General features: G+C 43.5%; 1 protein-coding gene and 1 long non-coding RNA gene across 5 annotated transcripts in view; one reads left to right on the top strand and one right to left on the bottom strand.

Annotated features, from left to right (window-relative positions):
• Window positions 1-19,864, top strand: part of LOC101165120 (rap1 GTPase-GDP dissociation stimulator 1-like) — a 62,891-nt gene that overhangs the window by 30,563 nt on the left and 12,464 nt on the right. For 2 of the 4 annotated variants that reach the window (XM_004084335.4, XM_020699740.2), the window contains 2 exons: window positions 8,171-8,302; window positions 10,733-10,867. The exons of 1 other annotated variant lie outside the window; for it this stretch is intronic. In XM_004084335.4, coding sequence (XP_004084383.1) covers window positions 8,171-8,302; window positions 10,733-10,867 — 267 coding nt within the window. The remainder of the gene's footprint in view (window positions 1-8,170; window positions 8,303-10,732; window positions 10,868-19,864) is intronic. One more of the 4 variants, XM_020699741.2, reaches the window with a different exon arrangement.
• Window positions 3,081-3,422, bottom strand: LOC111948735. Its single transcript, XR_002874691.1, has 2 exons — window positions 3,321-3,422; window positions 3,081-3,286 (listed from the first exon to the last, which is right to left on the bottom strand). It is a non-coding gene; the product is annotated as an uncharacterized LOC111948735 (long non-coding RNA).

Genomic DNA, 19,864 nt, shown 5'->3' on the forward strand with positions numbered 1-19,864 from the left:
ACTAAAACTTTCACCAGTTCTTCCATGGGGAACTCAAGGTAGCGATGGGCTGATGAAGCCTCATCAACTGCGGTTACATGGACAAAGGTCCTCAGAATGAACGCCTGATCAGAATAAAAATGCCTCATGTAAACACTGCGTTCGCAATACTCTGCCCCCATCAGAGTCACTTGGATCAAGGTTTCCTTCCGATGGAGATAGGAGAGTTATGCTGATGGCTGATCCGATCGTGGGTCACTACTGCTCTGGTTTTACGTCATGCGTAGACGGTGTGGCGCTCCAAGACTTAGGAGAACGATGTCTCCCATTAGAACTGTGTCCTCAAGCACAGGAGCAGCTCTGGGACGGCGTGTGAGCTAACGGAGGCGGCTTTTCAAAGCAGAAATGCCACGCAGTCCTGAGAAACGGTGTAAATAATCACGTGGATTTGTGTTTCAAGTCGTGTCCAGAAAAAAATTAAAACTGATGTTATTCCCACATATTTACGTACAGCCAAGATGCAGATTGACCGCATGGATTTATGTTCATCCTAGGCTTGGATTAAAAAAATATTATGAGTGAACAGGCGTTTCATAATAATCATAACAATAATAAAGCACCTTTAGAAGATCATCTCGCTCTTTTTAACAGCTCTGTTTGTTTATAACGGAACTCAATGTTTCTTCTTCTATGGTCATTTCCAGTATTTTAGAGAGTTCTGCGCATGTCCAAATGATTTATTCTGACCGAAGGTGTAAACGTTTGTTATAATCGGAAAAAGCTTTTCTGGGCCCATGTACACAGTTCAATTCTAATGTGACCTTTATCCCTTGTGTTATCTTAGATGACCCCACCCTTACATTGACGTGTTCTCCCTGCCATGACAAAGGTGGATAAAGGTGGAAAGATTTCATGTAATCCATGGACACCAGTGAAGATCACAAATCATTGAAGAAAAAAGGTTTAGCACACTGTCTAGTGGGTCTAGATGACCCAACTCCCAATGTTAAAGTGCCTAGGATAGCACAAGGGTTAAATAACTAAAGATATTTTGCACATGTGACCACAGCTAGTGTTGCTCCCTCGCTAGTGCCCCCTGCAGTAATTCTGAAATCATTGCAGGTAAATAAAATAAGAATTAGATTTTAAAAGAAGCTGTTTAAACCATGCAGTGTGTGTGTCCTCTGTAGACACACACACTGCATGCTAGCAACACACACAGCAAATACACACCACTCACAGAGGGACCCCGGAGTGGGGGGCTCTGCGGCTTGGCAGCGGTGGGGCCCCCCACACTGGAGACCTCCCATTTTACCTGCAGCACACACACAGCACTCCCACACCTCCATACATGGGTGGGGGGGGGGGGGGGGCGGTCTTCACCCGCCTGGTCCTTTCGGGGCGGCCGGGCTTGTGGGTGGCCTGCTGGCAGCGGGGGGTGGGGGAAGGTGACCAGATGATTGTGAGTATGTGTGCATGAGTGCATGGGTGGGACGGACCTGGGGGCTGGCTCGCTGGGACCCTCCGGGGCTTTCTCTCCCCATCACAGAGAGGGGAGGGCACTGAGAGGGTTGGGGAGGGGGGCTCAGATTTTTTGGCGGGTGGGGGGGGGGTTGTAGTGTGTAGGGTTGTAGGGTTATGGGGGGTGGCTGTGGGTGCGTGGTGGCCCCTGGGTTGCTCGGGTCGCGTGCCTGGGCTGGCTTGCGGAGACGGGGCGCCGGTTGGGTGGTGGGCGGCTCATGGGTTCTGGGGGCCCTGGCTTCGTCCTTGGCCCTTGTCTCGGTGTCCTTCGCCCGGTGGCCCCCATTGCTGCCGCCTGGTAGGGCTAAGCGCTCCTGTCCTGTGGCCCGGGGGCCGGACACTGGGTTCGCTTATGCCTCTGGGCATTGGGGGGGCCCCTGTAAGGGGGCCTTCTCTGTGCCTGGCTGGTGGGGTGGGCGGTCCCCTCTTCCTCCCCTCCCGGGCTGCCTGGGTCCGGGTGCTGGGGGGGCTACTGGCCTGCGGGGCTCCCCTTTCCTGGTCTGGCTGGTTTGGCTGGGTAGGATCTGGTTCCCCTTATGAACACACCGTTCACGACGGCAGCATGCATGTATCTCAACCCCCACGTGCACACTCCACACTGCTCCCTGTCTGCTTCATCCCTCCTCCTTACCTACAGTGTATTGATGGACAGATATTTTTCGCTCATCTTAGTGTCAGATTTTCACCTTTGATGTAATATTTGTCTTTCCAGCAGATCTGGTATAATTGTTACAGCTTAAAATAATAACTTATTCAAATCAGTGCTTGTATCCCCCACCTTTTCACCTTTCTTCCTTTTACTCTGTTCCACCCCCCTCCCACCCCCCCACCCCCCTCACATTCTTCCCTTCTCCCTCCCCACACACACTAAATGTAACAAATAAATAAAAGAAAAAATAATACGACAAAAAGGGGTTTATACAAATCTACACTTTAGTTTCTCGAACCTATATAACCTCTTTTTGTGATAGTAAACCCTGTCCAACACAAAAAGCCTTCAGCTCTAATCTGTTTGCTCAGCTGTTGGACTGAACGAGTTAAAAAAAGAAAAAAAGAAAAAAAAAGAAGCTGTTTAAACCCCACTTGGATAAAAAAAATTGTATTTTTTAACATAGCATCTTTCTCATTATAGATGACATACATAAAGAAGATAAGCATTGAAACTGCATTTTTATTTTCCTTATTCAAGACGTGGGGAATCAGGAGAAGACAGGAAATGCAGTTTGAAAAACTTGTAGTTGTGACGTACAAACTACAATCAGCAGCTCCCAGCTCTGCTCTATTCTGATCATCCACTGTCAGACAAATACATCCATGAACGTCTTTGTTTTCCTCGTCTGAGCTGGAATCAGGCAGAAAACTGTACGGCTGGATAACTCCATCAATGCTCACTATTTTTGTTGCACTGCTAATGTTAGATTGGGGGTGTGAGGGACTTACAGTTAGCGGGTGAGAGTGAAACAAAGAAAGGCATGATGGGAAATGAAGGCTGGGTCACTCCGCCAACTCAGACGTGAAATTCTAATGAACTCCTGCCGCTCTGCAGAAAGCGGCTGTGGTGCAGCAGCAGGGTGATGGGAAGATGCCAGGTTCAATTTCCCTTCACGCTATTACCTAACTATGTAGCTATGAGGGGGCCCAAGTCTGTGTCCCCCTGTGCAGGTCCCCAGCCTGGATAAAATGCAGGGTTGTGTCAGGATGAAGATCTGGCATAAAAATCTATGCCAAACCCCCTTTGCTAATCAATGAAAGATGATTCTCTGTGGCCCTGCGACAGACTGGAGACCTGTCCAGGGTGTCCTTGCCTTCACCCTGGAGACCTGTCCAGGGTGAAGGCAAGGCTGCTCAAACACACGGTTCTCCTGACAGCAGCTAACCGAGAGCGGCAGGATGGATCGCAGTCACACAAACAACAAAACCCACACGTAACAAAGCATCCTCCCTCCCATCAAACACAAAGCTATTAATCCAGCTGCTCTGCAGCTGCTCAGAGACACAGTTCGCTCGGTCCACCGGCACACGAGCCAGGACCATGCGGGGTCCATACGTCACGGGTCAGGAAGCGCTCCTCCCCGGCGTTAAACCAGAGCAGAAGTGACACACGATCGGAATGAACCGTTTACATGAACAACGATCGGATCAACAATCGGCATAACCCACCTATCCTAACCTAAGAAATTTTAATCCGAACGAGTCTGATCGGGACAGAGTATTCTGAACGGCGTGTTTATATGACGCATTTTCCTTCCGATCAGGCGTTCTTTCCGATTACTTTTGCCCATGTAAACGCACTGACTGTGTCTCTCGTGGACATGTCTAAACCATCTCAGTCTGGCCTTTCTGACTTTATCTTCAAAACCTCCAGCATGTGCTGTTCCTCTGATGTACTTATTCCTATCCATCCTGGTCCCTCCAAAAGAGAACCTCAGCATCTTCATCTCTGCTACCTCCAGCTCTGCTTTCTGTCTGTGCTACTGTCTCTAGGTCCAACAACATGGCTGCTCTCACCACAGCTTTCTACACCTTTCCTTTCATTTGAAATGAAACTCTTCTATCACACCTGACACTTTTCTCCACCCATTCCAATCTGCCTGCACTCACCTCTTCAACTTATTTTTCATACTCTCCACTACCCTGGAGTGCTGCCCCTATCTCTAGCTTCTCCTCCACCTGTTCCCTGCTCTCACTACAAATCACAAAATCATCTGCAAACATAAATAGAGGATAATAGATAATAGAGGTTCCTGTCTGACCTCATCTGTCAGTCTTTTCATCACCATTGCACTCCTCTATCACCCCTACAACACACCTCACCACTGTCTTACAGCCCTCATACATGTCTTGCACTGCTCCAACATCATAATTGTCTAATCCAGACTTCATCATGCAATACCACAGTTCCTCTTTGTCACAAACTTTCAACAAAGACACATTGTAGCTTTCTCTGACCTTCTCTATCAACATCCTCAAAGCAAAGATTGGATCTATAATAATAATAATGGATTGGATTTATCTGCACTTTTCCAGACGCTCAAAGCGCTAACATTGTGTCCATTATTCATTCACTCCTCATTCATTCTTGGTGATGGTAGCTACTGTTGTAGCCACAGCTGCCCTGGGGCAGACTGACAGAGGCGTGGCTGCCAGTTCACGCCTACGGCTCCTCTGACAATTTCATACACATTTACACACAAGTGGAGCCACACTGGAGGCAAGGAGGGTTAAGTGTCTTGACCAAGGACACAATGACAGCATACTGGGGGGAGCGGGGATCAAACCGCCGACCCTTCGATCATTGGACTGAGCCACTGCCGCCTATTAATCTTTCTTGGCATGAAACTATACTGCTGCTCACAAATGTTCCCTTCTGCTCCTAGTGTAGTCTAGCTTCAACTACTCCAGGGGTGGGCAATTCCAGGCCTCGAGGGCTGGTGTGTCTCCATAATTTCCAGATAGTCTTGCCCTACTCATGGCTAATAACCTGGTTCAGGTGTGTCCAGCCAATCAGAACATGCCAGAGCAAGGTATGAAGGAAGACATGCAGGTGGCCCTCAGTGCCCACCTCTGAACTATTTCTCATAACTTCATTGTATGGCTCATCAGCTTTATTCCTCTGTAGTTACCACCACTTTGCACATCTTCCTTATTCTTAAAAATGGGCACCATCACAGTTCTCCTCCATTCCTCAGACATCTTCTCACCATCTAAGATCCAGTTGAACGAGCCAGTCAAAAACTCCTCTCCCATTTCTCCTAGACACTTCCATACCTCCACAGGTACATCAGGACCAGTAGCCTTTCTACTCTTCATCCTCTTCAATGCCCCCTCACTTCACCCCCACTAATCTTTATTACTTTATTATCTCTATTACCTCCACAGCATACTTCTATTCTTTGTTCTCTCTGGTTTTCTTCATTCATCAAAGTATTCTTTCCACAGACACCTGTCAGTACATTACCATCCCTATGCTGGATATCTGTACAGGTCACTCTCTCCCTCTATACTACCCAACCTAGCATACAAGTCATCATAAGCCCTTGTTTGACCTTTGACCCCTCTACTTTCACCTTACACAGCATCTCCCTGTACTCCTGTCTACTGTCAGTCCTCTCAGTGTCCCACTTCTTCTTAGCAAGCATCTTACTCCGTAGACACTCCTGCACTTCCTCATTCCAGCACCAAGTCTCCTTATAAACTTTCTTTCCTGATGACACACCAACTACACTCCTACCCGTCTCCCTGATCACATTAGCCATCGTTATCCTTCTGACCACCCAAAACCTTTTTTTTTCCAACATTCTTCCTTTTTCATCTTCCACCAGTTTGTCCTCTTCTCTACCTTTTCCCTTCTTTTCTTCATCCTCTTCATCACCAGAATCATCCTATGCACCACCATCCAATGCTGTCTGGAAACACTCTCACCTACCACTGCTTTGCAGTCACTGATCTCCTTCAGATTACACTGTCTACACAAGATGTAGTCTATGTGTGGGCTTCTGCCTCCATTCTTATAGGTCACCCTATGTTCCTGCCTCTTCTCAAAGAACAGATTTACTGGAGCCATTTCCATCTTTTTTGCTAAATCAACCACCATCTGTCCTTCTACGTTCCTCTCCTGGATCCCAAACCAGCCCATCACCACCTCATCACCTCTGTTTCTGCACCAACATGTCCATTAAAATCTGCACCAATGACAACTCTCTAGAGGGATGCTCATCATCACTTCATCAAGGTCCAACCAGAATTTGTCCTCCTCCTCCAGCTCACATCCTACCTGTGGGGTAAACCCACTAAAAACATTAAACATCACACCTTCCATTTCCATCTTCAGACTTTTTACCTCCACAACACTTCTAACAAACTCCTCCTTTTAAGATAACTCCTCCTCCATTTCTCTTCCCATCTCCATCATGATAGAACAACTTGAACCCTGCTCCTAAGCTTCCAGCCCTGCTACCTTTTCACCTGGTCTCCTGGACTCCCAGTATGTTTACCTTTCTCATCTGCATCATGTCAACTAACTTTATACCTTTTCCTGTCATAGTTCCAACAGTCAAAGTCCCTGCTCTCAGTCCAAGACGCAGGACTTTCCACTTCTGTCTCTTCTTCTGACCCATCTAAGTCTGTCCCTCCTCCAGCTGTGTTCCAAATGTTTGAGCTTGTGACTCTCTTTTTTCAAGATCTTAACAAAAACATTAAGGCTCTCCTCAGGAACCCAAACCCCCATCCCCACACGCACCCCCTAGCTCGCAGGTGATCCTCACTATGCAAGTCTGTCTGCCGGTGTGGTACATACACATTTTAAACATGCTGTTACTCAACCCCTGATTAAAAGCACAAACCCATATGAATTGGTTAATTTTAAGTCTATCTATAAGTTCCCCTTTGTCTCAAAAATCTCTCATTCAGTGGAAGGAATATGGCATCCAAGGCCCTCTCTGGGTCGTTCGGCCTTTGTTCAACTGGAGCAGGGGGGTATTCCAGAAATCATGTTTAATACCCTGACTTTAAGCCTGAACTCTGGCTGAAATCCGCCTGAACTTGCTTACTCTGGGTATGTCGGTTCCAAAAGACCGGATAAGAGTTAGCGTAATTACGCTCGACTTGGAAACCCTGGGTTAATGCACGTGCACAGCAGGTACATAAAGACATTCTCAATGGATCGCCGATTTCCAGAGTCACCATGGAAACGCGTGGAGAAAAAAAGAGTGAGCTATACTTTTGAGACGGAGTCTGAGATTTTAATGACAGCGTATGAAGATTATACATCCATCAAAAAATTAATACGGCTGCATCATAAGCAAAAGAAAGAGTTTCTGCTTGGAGAAAAGTAACGGACAAATTAAACACACAAGTTTCTGATCTCATTTCCATTGTGATGCGCATATATATATATATATATATATATATATATATATATATATATATATATATATATATATATATATATATATATATATATATATATATATATATATATATATACCTTATCCAACTTAAATGATTTACTTTAATTGTAACACATAACACGCTTAAAATAATGTTTTTTTACAACTCAAATTTACATATTTATCTAGTTAAATGTCATATTACTCTAATTCAATTGAATATTTTTCCATTAATTTATTGTACTTCTTGAACTCTCATATTTCTAATTTTGAACCTGCAGATATACTTGCGGTGGTAAAAGTATTATCTGAGCTTCTTCATCCACTAAATCATCTTCAAATGGACACGCCATGCTGCTTCACCTCTCTGAAAACAAACTGACCTTCCTTGGTAAGGGGCCATCCTATCCTTATGGAGCTCCAGACCAGGTTATGTTCAGAGCATGAGTTTCTATGGCAACTTGACACACCCTGAAACATACCTCCATTTTTGGAACTGAAAGCTGAGGTTATCAACTTCCTTAGACTCAAACTTACCGTGGTAACTCGCATAACCTGCTTTCTGGAATACCCCCCAGGAGCTCGAATCCTATATCATCAGTAAGGCGAACTTGTTCCTACTGCATTTTGGACCACAGCAGGGATGCCCTTTGTCACTGGTTCTTTTCATAATCTGACATGACCACAGTCAAATAAGGCACCAGAGACTGCAAAAATCTGCACAGTAGTGAGCGCATGCAGAACTCTGGCATGCTTGTTTAAAGTACATTTGTGTTGGTCAGATGAATCCATGCAGAAGTGTTTTGGGGAGGGCTCAGGTGTGGTCTACCAGGACATCTTGAGCTGGCTGCAGAGCTCCAACACCCAGCTGCAGCTCTCTGGAGCCCTCGCCATTGCCAATTTTGCTAGAAATGGTAAGAAAATCGTACATCTGTATTGTTTTGTTTGTTTTTTTGCTATGACTCACAGTCCTGTAACAGCATTAAGACTTGAAGATGTTTAGGTTCTCTTTGGGAGTTACAATGGTGGATAGAATCAGGAATGACTCCATTAGATAGACGACTCATGTTAGATTTTATAAAATGTATTTTTGTAAGAATGAAAAATGTGTTTTATCTGAATTTGATGTTTAGATCCTTAAACCTTTACTACATCCAGCTGCAGACACAGCCCTCCAGCTCACGCTACACATACAGTCAGGACCATAGATATTTGGACAGAGACACATTCTTTCTAATTTAGTTTCTGTACATTACCACAGTGAATTTTAAATAAAACAACTAAGATGCCATTGAAGTGCAGACTTTCAGCTTTTATTCCATGGGTTGAACAAAAAGATTGCATGAAAATGTGAAAAACTAAAGCATTTTTAAAAACATCCCTTCATTTCATGGGCTCATAAGTAATTGGACAATTGACTTCCATGTTATTGCATGGGCAGGTGTGGGCAATTCCCTTGTTATGTCATCATGAGTGAAGCAGATAAAAGGCCTGGAGTTGATTAGAGGACTCGTGCTGCATTTGGAAGATTTTGCTGTGAACAGACAACATGCGGTCAAAGGAGCTCTCCATGCAGGTGAAAGGAGCCATCATTAGGCTGAGAAAACAGAAAAAAAACATGAAACCAGAAACTGCTACAGTATTAGGAGTGGCAACATCAACAGTGTGGTCCATCCTGAGAAAGAAAGAAAGAAAGAAAGAAAGAAAGAAAGAAAGAAAGAAAGAAAGAAAGAAAGAAAGAAAGCACTGGTGAACTCAGCAACGCAAAAAGACCTGGACGTCCACGGAAGACAACAGTGGTGGATGATGGCAGAATCATTTCCATGGTGAAGAGGAACCCGTTCATAACAGCCAACCAAGTGAACAACACTCTCCAGGAGGTAGGCGGATCAATATCCAAGTCTACCATCAAAAGAAGACTGCATGAAAGTAGATCCAGAGGGTACACTGCAAGATACAAGCCACTCATAAGCCTCAAGAATAGGAAGGCTAGATTGGACTTTGCTAAAAAGCATCTTAAAAAGTTCTGGAAAAACATTCTTTGGACAGATGAAACCAAAATCAACCTCTACCAGAATGATGGCAAGAGAAAAGTATGGAGAAGACGTGGAGAAGCTCCTGATCCAAAGCACACTACATCATCAGTAAAACACGGTGGAGGCAGTGTGATGGTCTGGGCGTGCATGGCTGCTAGTGGCACTGGGACACTAGTGTTTATTGATGACGTGACACAGGACAGAAGCAGCCCAATGAATTCTGAGGTGTTCAGAGACAAACTCTCTGCACAGATCCAGGTGAATGCAGCCAAACTGATTGGATGGCGTTTCATAATCCAGATGGACAACGACCCAAAACATACAGCCAACGCAACTCAGGAGTTTATTAAAGCAAAGAAGTGGAATATTCTTGAATGGCCAAGTCAGTCACCTGATCTTAACCCAATTGAGCAGCATTTCACTTGTTGAAGACTAAACTTCAGACAGAAAGGCCCACAAACAAACAGCAACTGAAAGCTGCTGCAGTAAAGGCCTGGCAGAGCATTCAGAAGGAGAAAACCAGCATCTGGTGATGTCCATGAGTTCAAGACTTCAGGCTGTCATTGCCAACAAAGGCTTTTCAACCAAATATTAGGAATGACCATTTGGTTTTCACTTATTTCATTTGTCCAATTACCTATGAGGCCATGAAATGAAGGGATTGTGTTTAAAAATGCTTTAGTGTTTCACATTTTCATGCAATCTTTTTGTCTAACCCATGGAATAAAAGCTGAAAGTCTGCACTTCAATGGGATCTGAGTTGTTTAATTTAAAATTCACTGTGGTTAATGTATAGAAACTAAATTAGAAAGAATGTGTCTGTCCAGGGGTGGGCAAACTACAGCCTGGGGCCACATGTCGAACTAGTTATTCTGGAATAAATCATATTGGTAATCCTTATTGTTTTATTTTCTGTTCTGTCCCCATAGATGGTGCACTATAAATAAATTGACCCTTGTTTAGGTGCAGAAAGTTATTCTGCATTGATGTGGTGTTGAAGGTTTTTTTTTTTTCTTTTGTAACATTCAGTCATTTTTTTTATTATTCCAAAACCACATAAACACAGCATTTCTCTAAGTTTGCATTCGTCCCTGAAGGACATCAACCTGTGGAGGGAAATAGTATTAAAACAAGGACAAAAGCCACAGTTCTGAAATCTGTTTTAAAATACATAATTAATTTTTATAAATTTGTTTTCATACAAAATTTCACCCAGTTTATGATTGTGCTTTTGACTCAAAAGATGATGGCTTATGTAGAGTTAAGCATGTTTGAAGTATAACATGACAGTTTTCTGTCCTCTGTCAGACAGTAACTGTGTGAAAATGCTTGAGCTGGGGGTGGTCCCACACATCCTTGCCCTGCTGGAGAAGCATGTTGATGAAGGAGATGTGTCTGTTCAACATGCTGGACTGAGCGCGCTCAGAAACTTGGCCATTCCAGGTAAGAGTCGTGCCAAAATGAGGCAAAAAGTTTAACACTGGTGGTTTGATGTTCAGACCGTGTAAAAACACTGCAAGGAAAGGAAACAACACAGCCACATTAAAAGTAACACAACAGCATTGAAACAACACAATACTTCATCAAAACGTAAAAATAGGCTTTCTCTGAAGGCCTAAAAAATATCTGAATCATGTGATGATTATATTTTGTCCAAGCATACTCATGAAATCCTTCCAAATGGACTGTCCATTCCCTTTTATTTTATATTTTCATCATGGATCATTTAACCAATCGCATTTCAGCTGTCCTATGTTGCCTGGCAGGGTCATAGCTGGAGAGGCCTCACAATCCGTTCTGCAGGCCCTCTAATGCGAGTAACTAAATACACCAACTGGTGCAGCTCGGACACATCCTCAGTGATTAACCCAGGGTCTTGGGGTGTTTCGGGGCTTAGATCATCATACACCCTCACCTTGGCGACCCAGCCGGGGGTGATCAGTCCCCAGCTTGTGTCCGAGCAGCGCTACACCACAAATCTGCCCTTTTGATCCACAGCCACCTAGAGGCTCTTTCTGCTGCCTCACTGATGGTTTTGGTGGCTGTTCAACTGTTTGTACCAAAAGAATTATCATCAGCAAATCTTTTAATTTACTGTAAAAGCATTCTGTGGTCTTTTAATTGTTATTTTTAGGCAAAATCTAAAAACTTGTGTTGTTTCTAGGACATAGTTTCTGCACTGCGGCAGGAGTTGATTAGAAATTAAACTTTGAGTTGTGGGCAGGATTGTTGGTGCAACCCCACCCCCCTTCTTCCTCCCTGCTGCTGAGAGCTCTCTGCTTGCGTGCTCTCCCACTAGCTTACAGCCCCTCACACCCCCAAGCTCACATTTTCTGCTGGGGGTTTTTCCACAAAACAAAAGCGGCGAGCAGCATCAGAGCTATCACAGTTTGAGGCAGATTCTAACATCTACATATGCCTTCTTAGAATTGCAACCCACCAGTGCAGATAGGGGTTGATTCCCTATTATATCTGTTGTGAGCGGGCCTGGGATTGGTGGGGTGGGGTGGGGGGCAGGAAATTCGTGGCCTGCCCAGTAGGGTTGTGCCGACGGACGATATCATCGTCCATCGTGATGGGTGACTGACATCCCGATGGAGAGACCACCATCGTGATGCCACGCCCCTGCCACGTTGCGCGTCGACACCATAAGCCGCGGTTACATGTACAAAATATCCTGATGGGATCAATGGTCGGATTAGAATTCAAGCGTGTACATGTTTTCAGACTATAAAAACGTTCACTAAGGTCACAATTTCGGTCGGAATAAATCATTCGCACATGCGCAGTAGGGTTTGAAAACCGGAAGGGGATACAACTTCCGCCGAGCGGCTTTTTTTTTCAAACTTTATTGAATGTAACAATTCAATACAAAACGATAACAGCGCCGAGCGGCTATATACATTGACATGTCAGCTCGGTAAAATACGAGATGATCTTCTAAACGTGCTTTTAATAATGTTACGGTTATTATGAAACACCTGTTCGCTCATCATTTGAATTTTAATCCGTGTGGTCAGTGCTTTTTCTGGACGTAGCCAGGATTAGCAGTATGCTAACACGGGCTAACAACATTAGCTTTGGGTGGCGCTGCATCCTGTGAGTAACATCAGCCTTTATTTAGTCGGTACACGACTGGAAACACAAATCCATGTGATTGAATGTTTTCTAAGGACTGAGCGACATTTCTGCTTTGAAGCTCAGACCGCTGTGTGTGCTGACGATCCGAACTGTGCTCAGACACACACTTTTAGACCCGGTTCTGATTTCGGTTGCTTGTACCCCTAGAGCTGCGGGACAGGATCGCAGTCTTAAATCTCCCACACATAGCGCTCATGTACCCCCCCCTTCCCATCAAACACAAAGCTGTAATCCGCACTCCGCCGGTCCACACCGCCAGTTAAGTGCGGGAGCGGAATACTTCTTTTCTATTTTGTTTGTTACTTTTTCTGTTAAAGTCACTTCCCTCAGTTTATACTGGATCATCGCGGATTAACCATTAGTTGGGAAATAAAATGAAAAAAGCAAAATAACGAATAGCAGTTATATAAGAACGAAAAATGCAAAAATACCCCCCCCCCCCCCCCCCCCCCCCCCCCCCCCGACGATGTCATCGTCCATCCCGATGGTTGACAGCAAACATCGTCAACGGCCAATTTAGGGGACATCGCCCAACCCTACTGCCCAGTAAATGTTCTACATCACAAATGACTCATTTTCAAACTACATTTTTTCATCTGCTCCTAATTCCCAACAATTTGAATAAAGAAATACTCCGAAATGCAATGTTAAGATTGTTGTGCTTATCCCCTCAGGGGTCACCACGGCGACTTTGCTTTCACTGATTCCCACAGGTGGTTTGGCAGAGATTTTTACACCAGATGCCAGGCTGGAGACGCAGACTTGGGCCCCCTTGTGGGTACATAGTCAGGTAGTAATGTGAAGGCTCTTGTCTAAAGACCTATACTGGATAAAGCTCATCATGCCCTCTTGGAAACAATCCCTGGTTTCCCATGCCCCAGTCCTACACGCAGCCAACCGAGCTATCCAGCTGCTCAGATGCAATTCTAAGCTTAATTTTCTTCATAGATGTCATCATGATGGTGGTGGTGAGGGAGGGGTACCTTCTTTGTGGGATTGTCCTTTGTTTTCTGTTTTGAACAACTTTCATTTTTTATGACTGTTTTATCTGTTTTTGTGTTAAGCGCTTTGTGTTTTTAACCAAAATGAAAGGCGCTATATAAATAAATAAAGTTTGAGTTTGAGTTATGATGTTAAAAACACAATTTTCATTGGAATGTTTCTTTCATGAGATCAGTGAAAGCAAAGCAAATGTCACAAGTCTACATCCATAAAGGACTTTCCTTTTGGAGAGAAAGTCTGGGCCAAAAAATTCAGTGCATTGCTGAATAATACATTCAGTTTGCCAAAGATGAAGCTTACCAAGAGGAGTATGCCTTTGTGGGTGTGAGAGTAATGCCCATAAGAAAGGCTCAGATGTTATCCAGTGGGGATGTGTCAACTGGCATTACAATTCTGCTGACAATGCCCCAGAGGTTTGACAGTTGATGATCACTCAGCAGATGCTGTACAGGGCCAAGTTCTTTTCTTCAGAACCCAAACAGTCATTAAAGGATGCTGAGAATAAAAGGTTCAATACTGTTAATGTTGTCAACTCAAAGTCTAGCAATGAAATTGCTAGGTTTGTGAACTACATCTCTTCATGGACTAAACATCATGCTTTGGGGCGGTTGTTTTGCAAAAAGACCAGCACGACCAACACATGTAAAAGATGAATGGGGCCATGTATGGTGAGATTTTGTGTAAAGCCTTCCTTCAATCAGTGAGGGCCTTGGAGATGAAACATGGCTGGGTTTATTCGTAAGAAGCATTCCAGGGTAGTTTGATGCCCTGAGCAAAACACTGGACGGCACCCTCACCCCACGGTCAACCCCCTCCCCAGCCTGCATACATATAAACATAAGAACAAAATTTATCATTTGTTTTACTTTATTATTTAACATAGGTAAAACATACTTGTGTAGTTGAATTCACAGTGAAGATATAGTGTGTAGTTAGTTCACACTTAACAGGCATCAGTTTGTATTTTCTTTTTGAAGGCTGGCTGCTTCTGGTAAAAACTCCCACATTTTTCTGTTTTTTTCTTGAGCTGAATACAACCCTGACACCAATTATGAATGAATTATTCCAGTCATTTCCGTTGGCTTCATGAATGAACATCAATAGAAACTAAAGGACATATTCTTCTTGTGCTTAATGTAACGGGTTCATAAAAGTATACTATAATTACACAAAATTGTATTTTTTTATTTTATATCTGGAATTGCGTAGCATGCCATTAGGGTCCTTCCGACCTGGATATAAATTCATGCTCCTTCCCCCCCTCTTCCCTTTTTGCTGTGTCTAATCTGGAAGAGGTGAGCATGATGAAGATCTTGTTCTTTGTAGGCAATGTTGGTGCTCATTTGAAATTTATATTTTTAGTTTTGGGGCATTATCGGAGTGCAGCACGTGTTGATGCCATATTTTGTTACAACCAGAAATTAAAGAAAACTGCTCCAAGAAAGTTCCTCCGGTGTCTCGTGGCTTCCTGAGGGTGCACAAAATCACACAACGCAGAGCAGAGACCAGAAACTGTTACATTAAGTGTCACTGAACAACTGAACAAAACAGGACAAACGATTGTGTTTATTGCATCTGAAGCATTGACTGTAAATAAAAACAGCAGAGAAGCTTAAATTAAATCCACCAATAACATAATTAAAAAGACTAGTCTAATTAAGTGCAAACCCTCACTAGACAAATGTTGCTCCAAATTTATTCCTCCAAAAGTTAATTTGGTTGTATTTGGCATCTAGCAAGTGTTAATTTTGGACACCGCCTGCATTCCTTTATCCTTGGAGTGTTTTCGTTCCTCGTTTTTCTAAACTTGACGCTGATGTTTCCTTTGATCTTTTGTCCATTTCCACAACCTTTAATGGACGTTTCTGTCTGTCAAACACCCAGAGTTAAGATCAGAAAGAAGATGGAAACAGATTCACTTTGATGCAGACTCATTTCCATTTTTCTTCTTTAACTTTTCGTAAAATCCAGTAAACCCAATAAAGTACATTAATTTCATAGATGACAACTATTTTTTATTAGGAAGCAGCTGTTAGTTTGTTGCTGGGTCTGGAATCACAAGTGGTGAGCCCCACCCTGCCTCTCTACCTGCTTTTCCTCTCTACCTGTTCACACCCTAGGTGGCTGATTGATTTTCCCTGCCCCCCCCCCACACACACACACAAAATACACACAAAATACTGTCATTACAGAAGCAAGTTCATACGATGGTAGGGGCGCCAATTTAAGTGATTTTACGTAATTTTACACGAAAATGGGTGGTTCTACAAGATTGTGCCCTAGGCTACCGTCCACATTGCCCATAGGAAAAACCGCCACTGCCTAGAGTGGTCTAGCCAGTCTCCAGATCTCAACCATATAGAAAATCTTCTGAGGGAATTGCAGGTCTGTGTTGCCCAGCAACAGCCCCAAAACATCATTGCTCTAGAGTAGATCCGCATGGAGGAATGGACCAAAATACCAGCAACAGTTTGTGAAACCCTTGTGAAGACTTACAGAATATATTTGACTGCTTTCATTGCCAACAAAGGTTATATAACAAACACATTTAGCTTAAGACCAAAAACTTACTTTCCACCATAATTTACAAATAAATACTTCAAAAATTATAAATGTGATGTCCTGGATTTTTTTTCTCATTCTGTCTCTCATAGAAGAAGTGGGACAATTTGCATGATTAGGGGCTGATTAACCCTTATGCTATCCTAGGCACTTTAACATTGGGAGTTGGGTCATCTAGACCCACTAGACAGTGCGCTGAACCTTTTTTCTTCAATGATTTGTGATCTTCACTGGTGTCCATGGATTACATGAAATCTTTCCACCTTTATCCACCTTTGTCATGGTAGGGAGAACACGTCAATGTAAGGGTGGGGTCATCTAAGATAGCACAAGGGTTAAAGTGATTTTTTGCCCCTCAATATTTGACAAAAATCAGCATGTATCCGATCTCAGCGTTTGGAATGTTTATCTACAAGTTAGACATGCTGGCAGAAACCACATACTTTCAACTTTAACCCTTGTGCTAGATGACTATTGACGTGTTCTCCCTGCCATGACAAAGGTGGATAAAGGTGGAAAGATTTCATGTAATCCATGGACACCAGTGAAGATCACAAATCATTGAAGAAAAAAGGATCAGAACACTGTCTAGTGCAGGGGTCGGCAACCCATGGCTCCGGAGCCACATGTGGCTCTTTCATCTTTCTGTTGTGGCTCCCTGTGACTTTGGAAAATAATGAGTATTTTATAAAAATTCAATTTCATTTTAGTTTGTTCATTTTTCATGGCATTTCAAAGGTGCTACTGGCTCCGTACGAAGCGCGTGCGACGTAAAAAACAGCTTCCTTAATGAACGAACTCGTATTTATCGGGCGAGAACTGCAGAGCTGATAGCAGGAGGACACACGCGGGGCGACTTCAATAAACACTCCGGGTCCGGAGTGGTTTTCTGCCGGGAACTTGACGTGCCGCGTGGCAGAGAGCAACTTTCTGATGACAGAGAGTTTGCGCTCAGTGTTTTTAAACAGAGCAGGGGTGCTCATTACGTTGATCGCGATCGACGGTCGATCTTCACGGACATGAGTGTAGATCGCGGCCAATCGGACATTCTCTGATACATACGTCACTGCAGACGCGTGTTTAAATTCACAGAGCGCAAACTCTTTGTCATCAGAAAGTTTCTTCCTGCCCCGCTGCACATCATGTCCCCGGCAGAAGACCACTCCCGACAACTGGAGTGTTTATTGAAGCCGCCCGCGTGTCTCCTCCTGCTATCAGCTCTGCAGTTCTCGCCCGATAAATACGAGCTCATTAAGGAAGCTGCGAGGCACGCGCTTCGTACGGAGCCAGCAGCGCCAAATGCCTCGTAATATGCCACGCTCCCCGCATTGCACGGTTTACAGCAGAGCATGAAATACGATGGTTGCTGCTTTCTGTCCTTGTAATAAAACGCTTCCTCTGTTAATACAAAAGTATCTTTGTGTAATCTTACTGTGTAGTTTTTAATCATCAGTACATAAACAATAATGTTCAAATAAACATGTAACTAATAAACATGACAATAGAAAGAAAGAAGTACTTTTTTTTTAAAATCTTTTCTGGACCGCGATCTACACTCATGTCCTTGAAGATCAACCGGTCCATCGCGATCGACGTAATGAGCACCCTTGATATAATACAAACATGCATAATATATATAATGATGTCAAAACGGGTTGTGGCTCCGGTTGCTTTTTTTTTCATTAGGGGCGGTCCCAAATGGCTCTTTGAGTAAAAAAGGTTTCCGACCCCTGGTCTAGTGGGTCTAGATGACCCAACTCCCAATGTTTAAGTGCCTAGGATAGCACAAGAGTTACGAAGACTGGCACAGGGGGACTTGTGCCCCCCTGTGGCTACATAGTTCAGCAGTAGTGTGAAGGGTCTTTCTGAAGGACCCACACTGGAATAAGCTCATCTTGCCCCCTGGGCAGTGAATCCTGGTTTACTCCACGCAAGTCCTAAACCTAGCAAACCAAGCCATTCAGCTGCCATACCCCTTATATACCCCCCTATCCTAGGCACTTTAACATTGGGAGTGGGGTCATCTAGGCTAGGATCTTCAGTGGTGTCCATGGATTACACGAAATCCTCTTCACCTTTATCCACCTTTGTAATGGTACGAATAACACGTCAATAGTCATCTTGACCCGATAGGATAGCACAAGGGTTAAATAGTCCAACATGTAGTACAATGTTTTGTACTTATGTCCAACAAAGTGCAAGGGGTAAGTATTAAAAAAGGAAACAAGTTCACTAAAACATAAATGAAAAATAATATAGAAATAAAGTAAAATAGAAAACAAATTAAAGCCGCAAGCAGCGTTGTATGGCTTGCAGACACAACCCGCCTTCTACGCCCACCTCTATGCACCACCGCCGCGCCATTGCTGCCCATTTCTACGCAGCACCGCCGCCCCTCAGCGACCACTTTTGACAAAGGCTATTCAAAGCTGCATCTGCTAATTATGCTAACAATGCAGGTTAAGCTAATGTTGCTAAAACTGCTAACATTGCGATCAGCATCATGAACTCTCTCAGAAAAACACATTGCTTAAAATGCTAATTATGCTAACTATGCTGAAGTGGCTAAAAGTACTAGCATTGAGATCAGCATCAACTCTCAGAGAAACACATTACTTAAAATGCTAATCATGCTAAATTTGCTAGCTGTGCCAATGTGGCTAAAAGTGCTAGCATAGCCATCAATATCATCAACTGACTCAGAAAAACACATTGTTTAAGATGATAATTATGCTAACTATGCTAGTTATGCTAATTTAGCTAAAAGTGCTAGCTTAGCGATCAGCATCATCAACTGACTCAGAAAAACACATTGCTCCATTGGGGAGAACTATATTTCATAAGTTAGTAAAAAAACAAATTTTTCTGTTGATTTTTTTCTCCATAGCAACAATTTTATGTTTTTGTCGCCTCGGGATGATGAACAAATCGATGTAAGTTTCAGATGAATCACAAAAAGCCAACTTTTTGTTGTTCTTAGCAACAGTGTTTTTTTTTGCTGACCACGCCCACATTCCTTATATGTCCATATCCAGTGTTTTTCATTTTTTCCAGTTCCAGCCTTTGAACTTATAATTCTAACATTTTCTCCACATGACCTTGCTTTGGATGCCTGAGAAGTTACGAGACAATGGCGAAAAATCTCTGGGACGAGTTTTCGTTTGTATGTGGCGCTAAAGAGGCTTTTTTTTTTAAATGCAAGATGGCGGTCAAAGGTCAATGACACTTCTGTGGTGTTTGTAGACTGGAGCTGTGTCAGATAAATGCATCTAGACATTAAAGAAAAACACAATTATAAACAACAAACCACAACAAGAATCAAGTTTCTCATGCACGAGGGAGACGAGCAAGAGTGACAGAAAACGTCTACCACGCTTCTCTTCTCAAAGGTCTGCCTCTCCCTGTGCTGCTTTTATTAAGGACACAAGAACGAGGTAACATTTTCAAGACGAAGACAAAAAGTTCATTAGGGGGTGTCGTCAAATGACCCTTTTGGTTGGATTCTAAGTTCAAACAGTATCCCTTATCAGCCCAGGACAGTGTGTCGTAAACCCCTCATCCTGGGTGGGGGATGAGAAGCAGATGAACAAACACACAACTGTTTTCAGAAGAGGTAAAAAGGTCAATCTGAGTTAACATTTAAACATACATTTAGACAAATACATTTACACAATGATAATAATAAAACAATTTCCTTCACAAGCTGGCAGCAAGTTTGTGCAATTTCGTGAAAAT

This window comes from Oryzias latipes, chromosome 15 (genome assembly GCF_002234675.1).
Source record: "Oryzias latipes chromosome 15, ASM223467v1".
NCBI lineage: Eukaryota > Metazoa > Chordata > Actinopteri > Beloniformes > Adrianichthyidae > Oryzias > Oryzias latipes.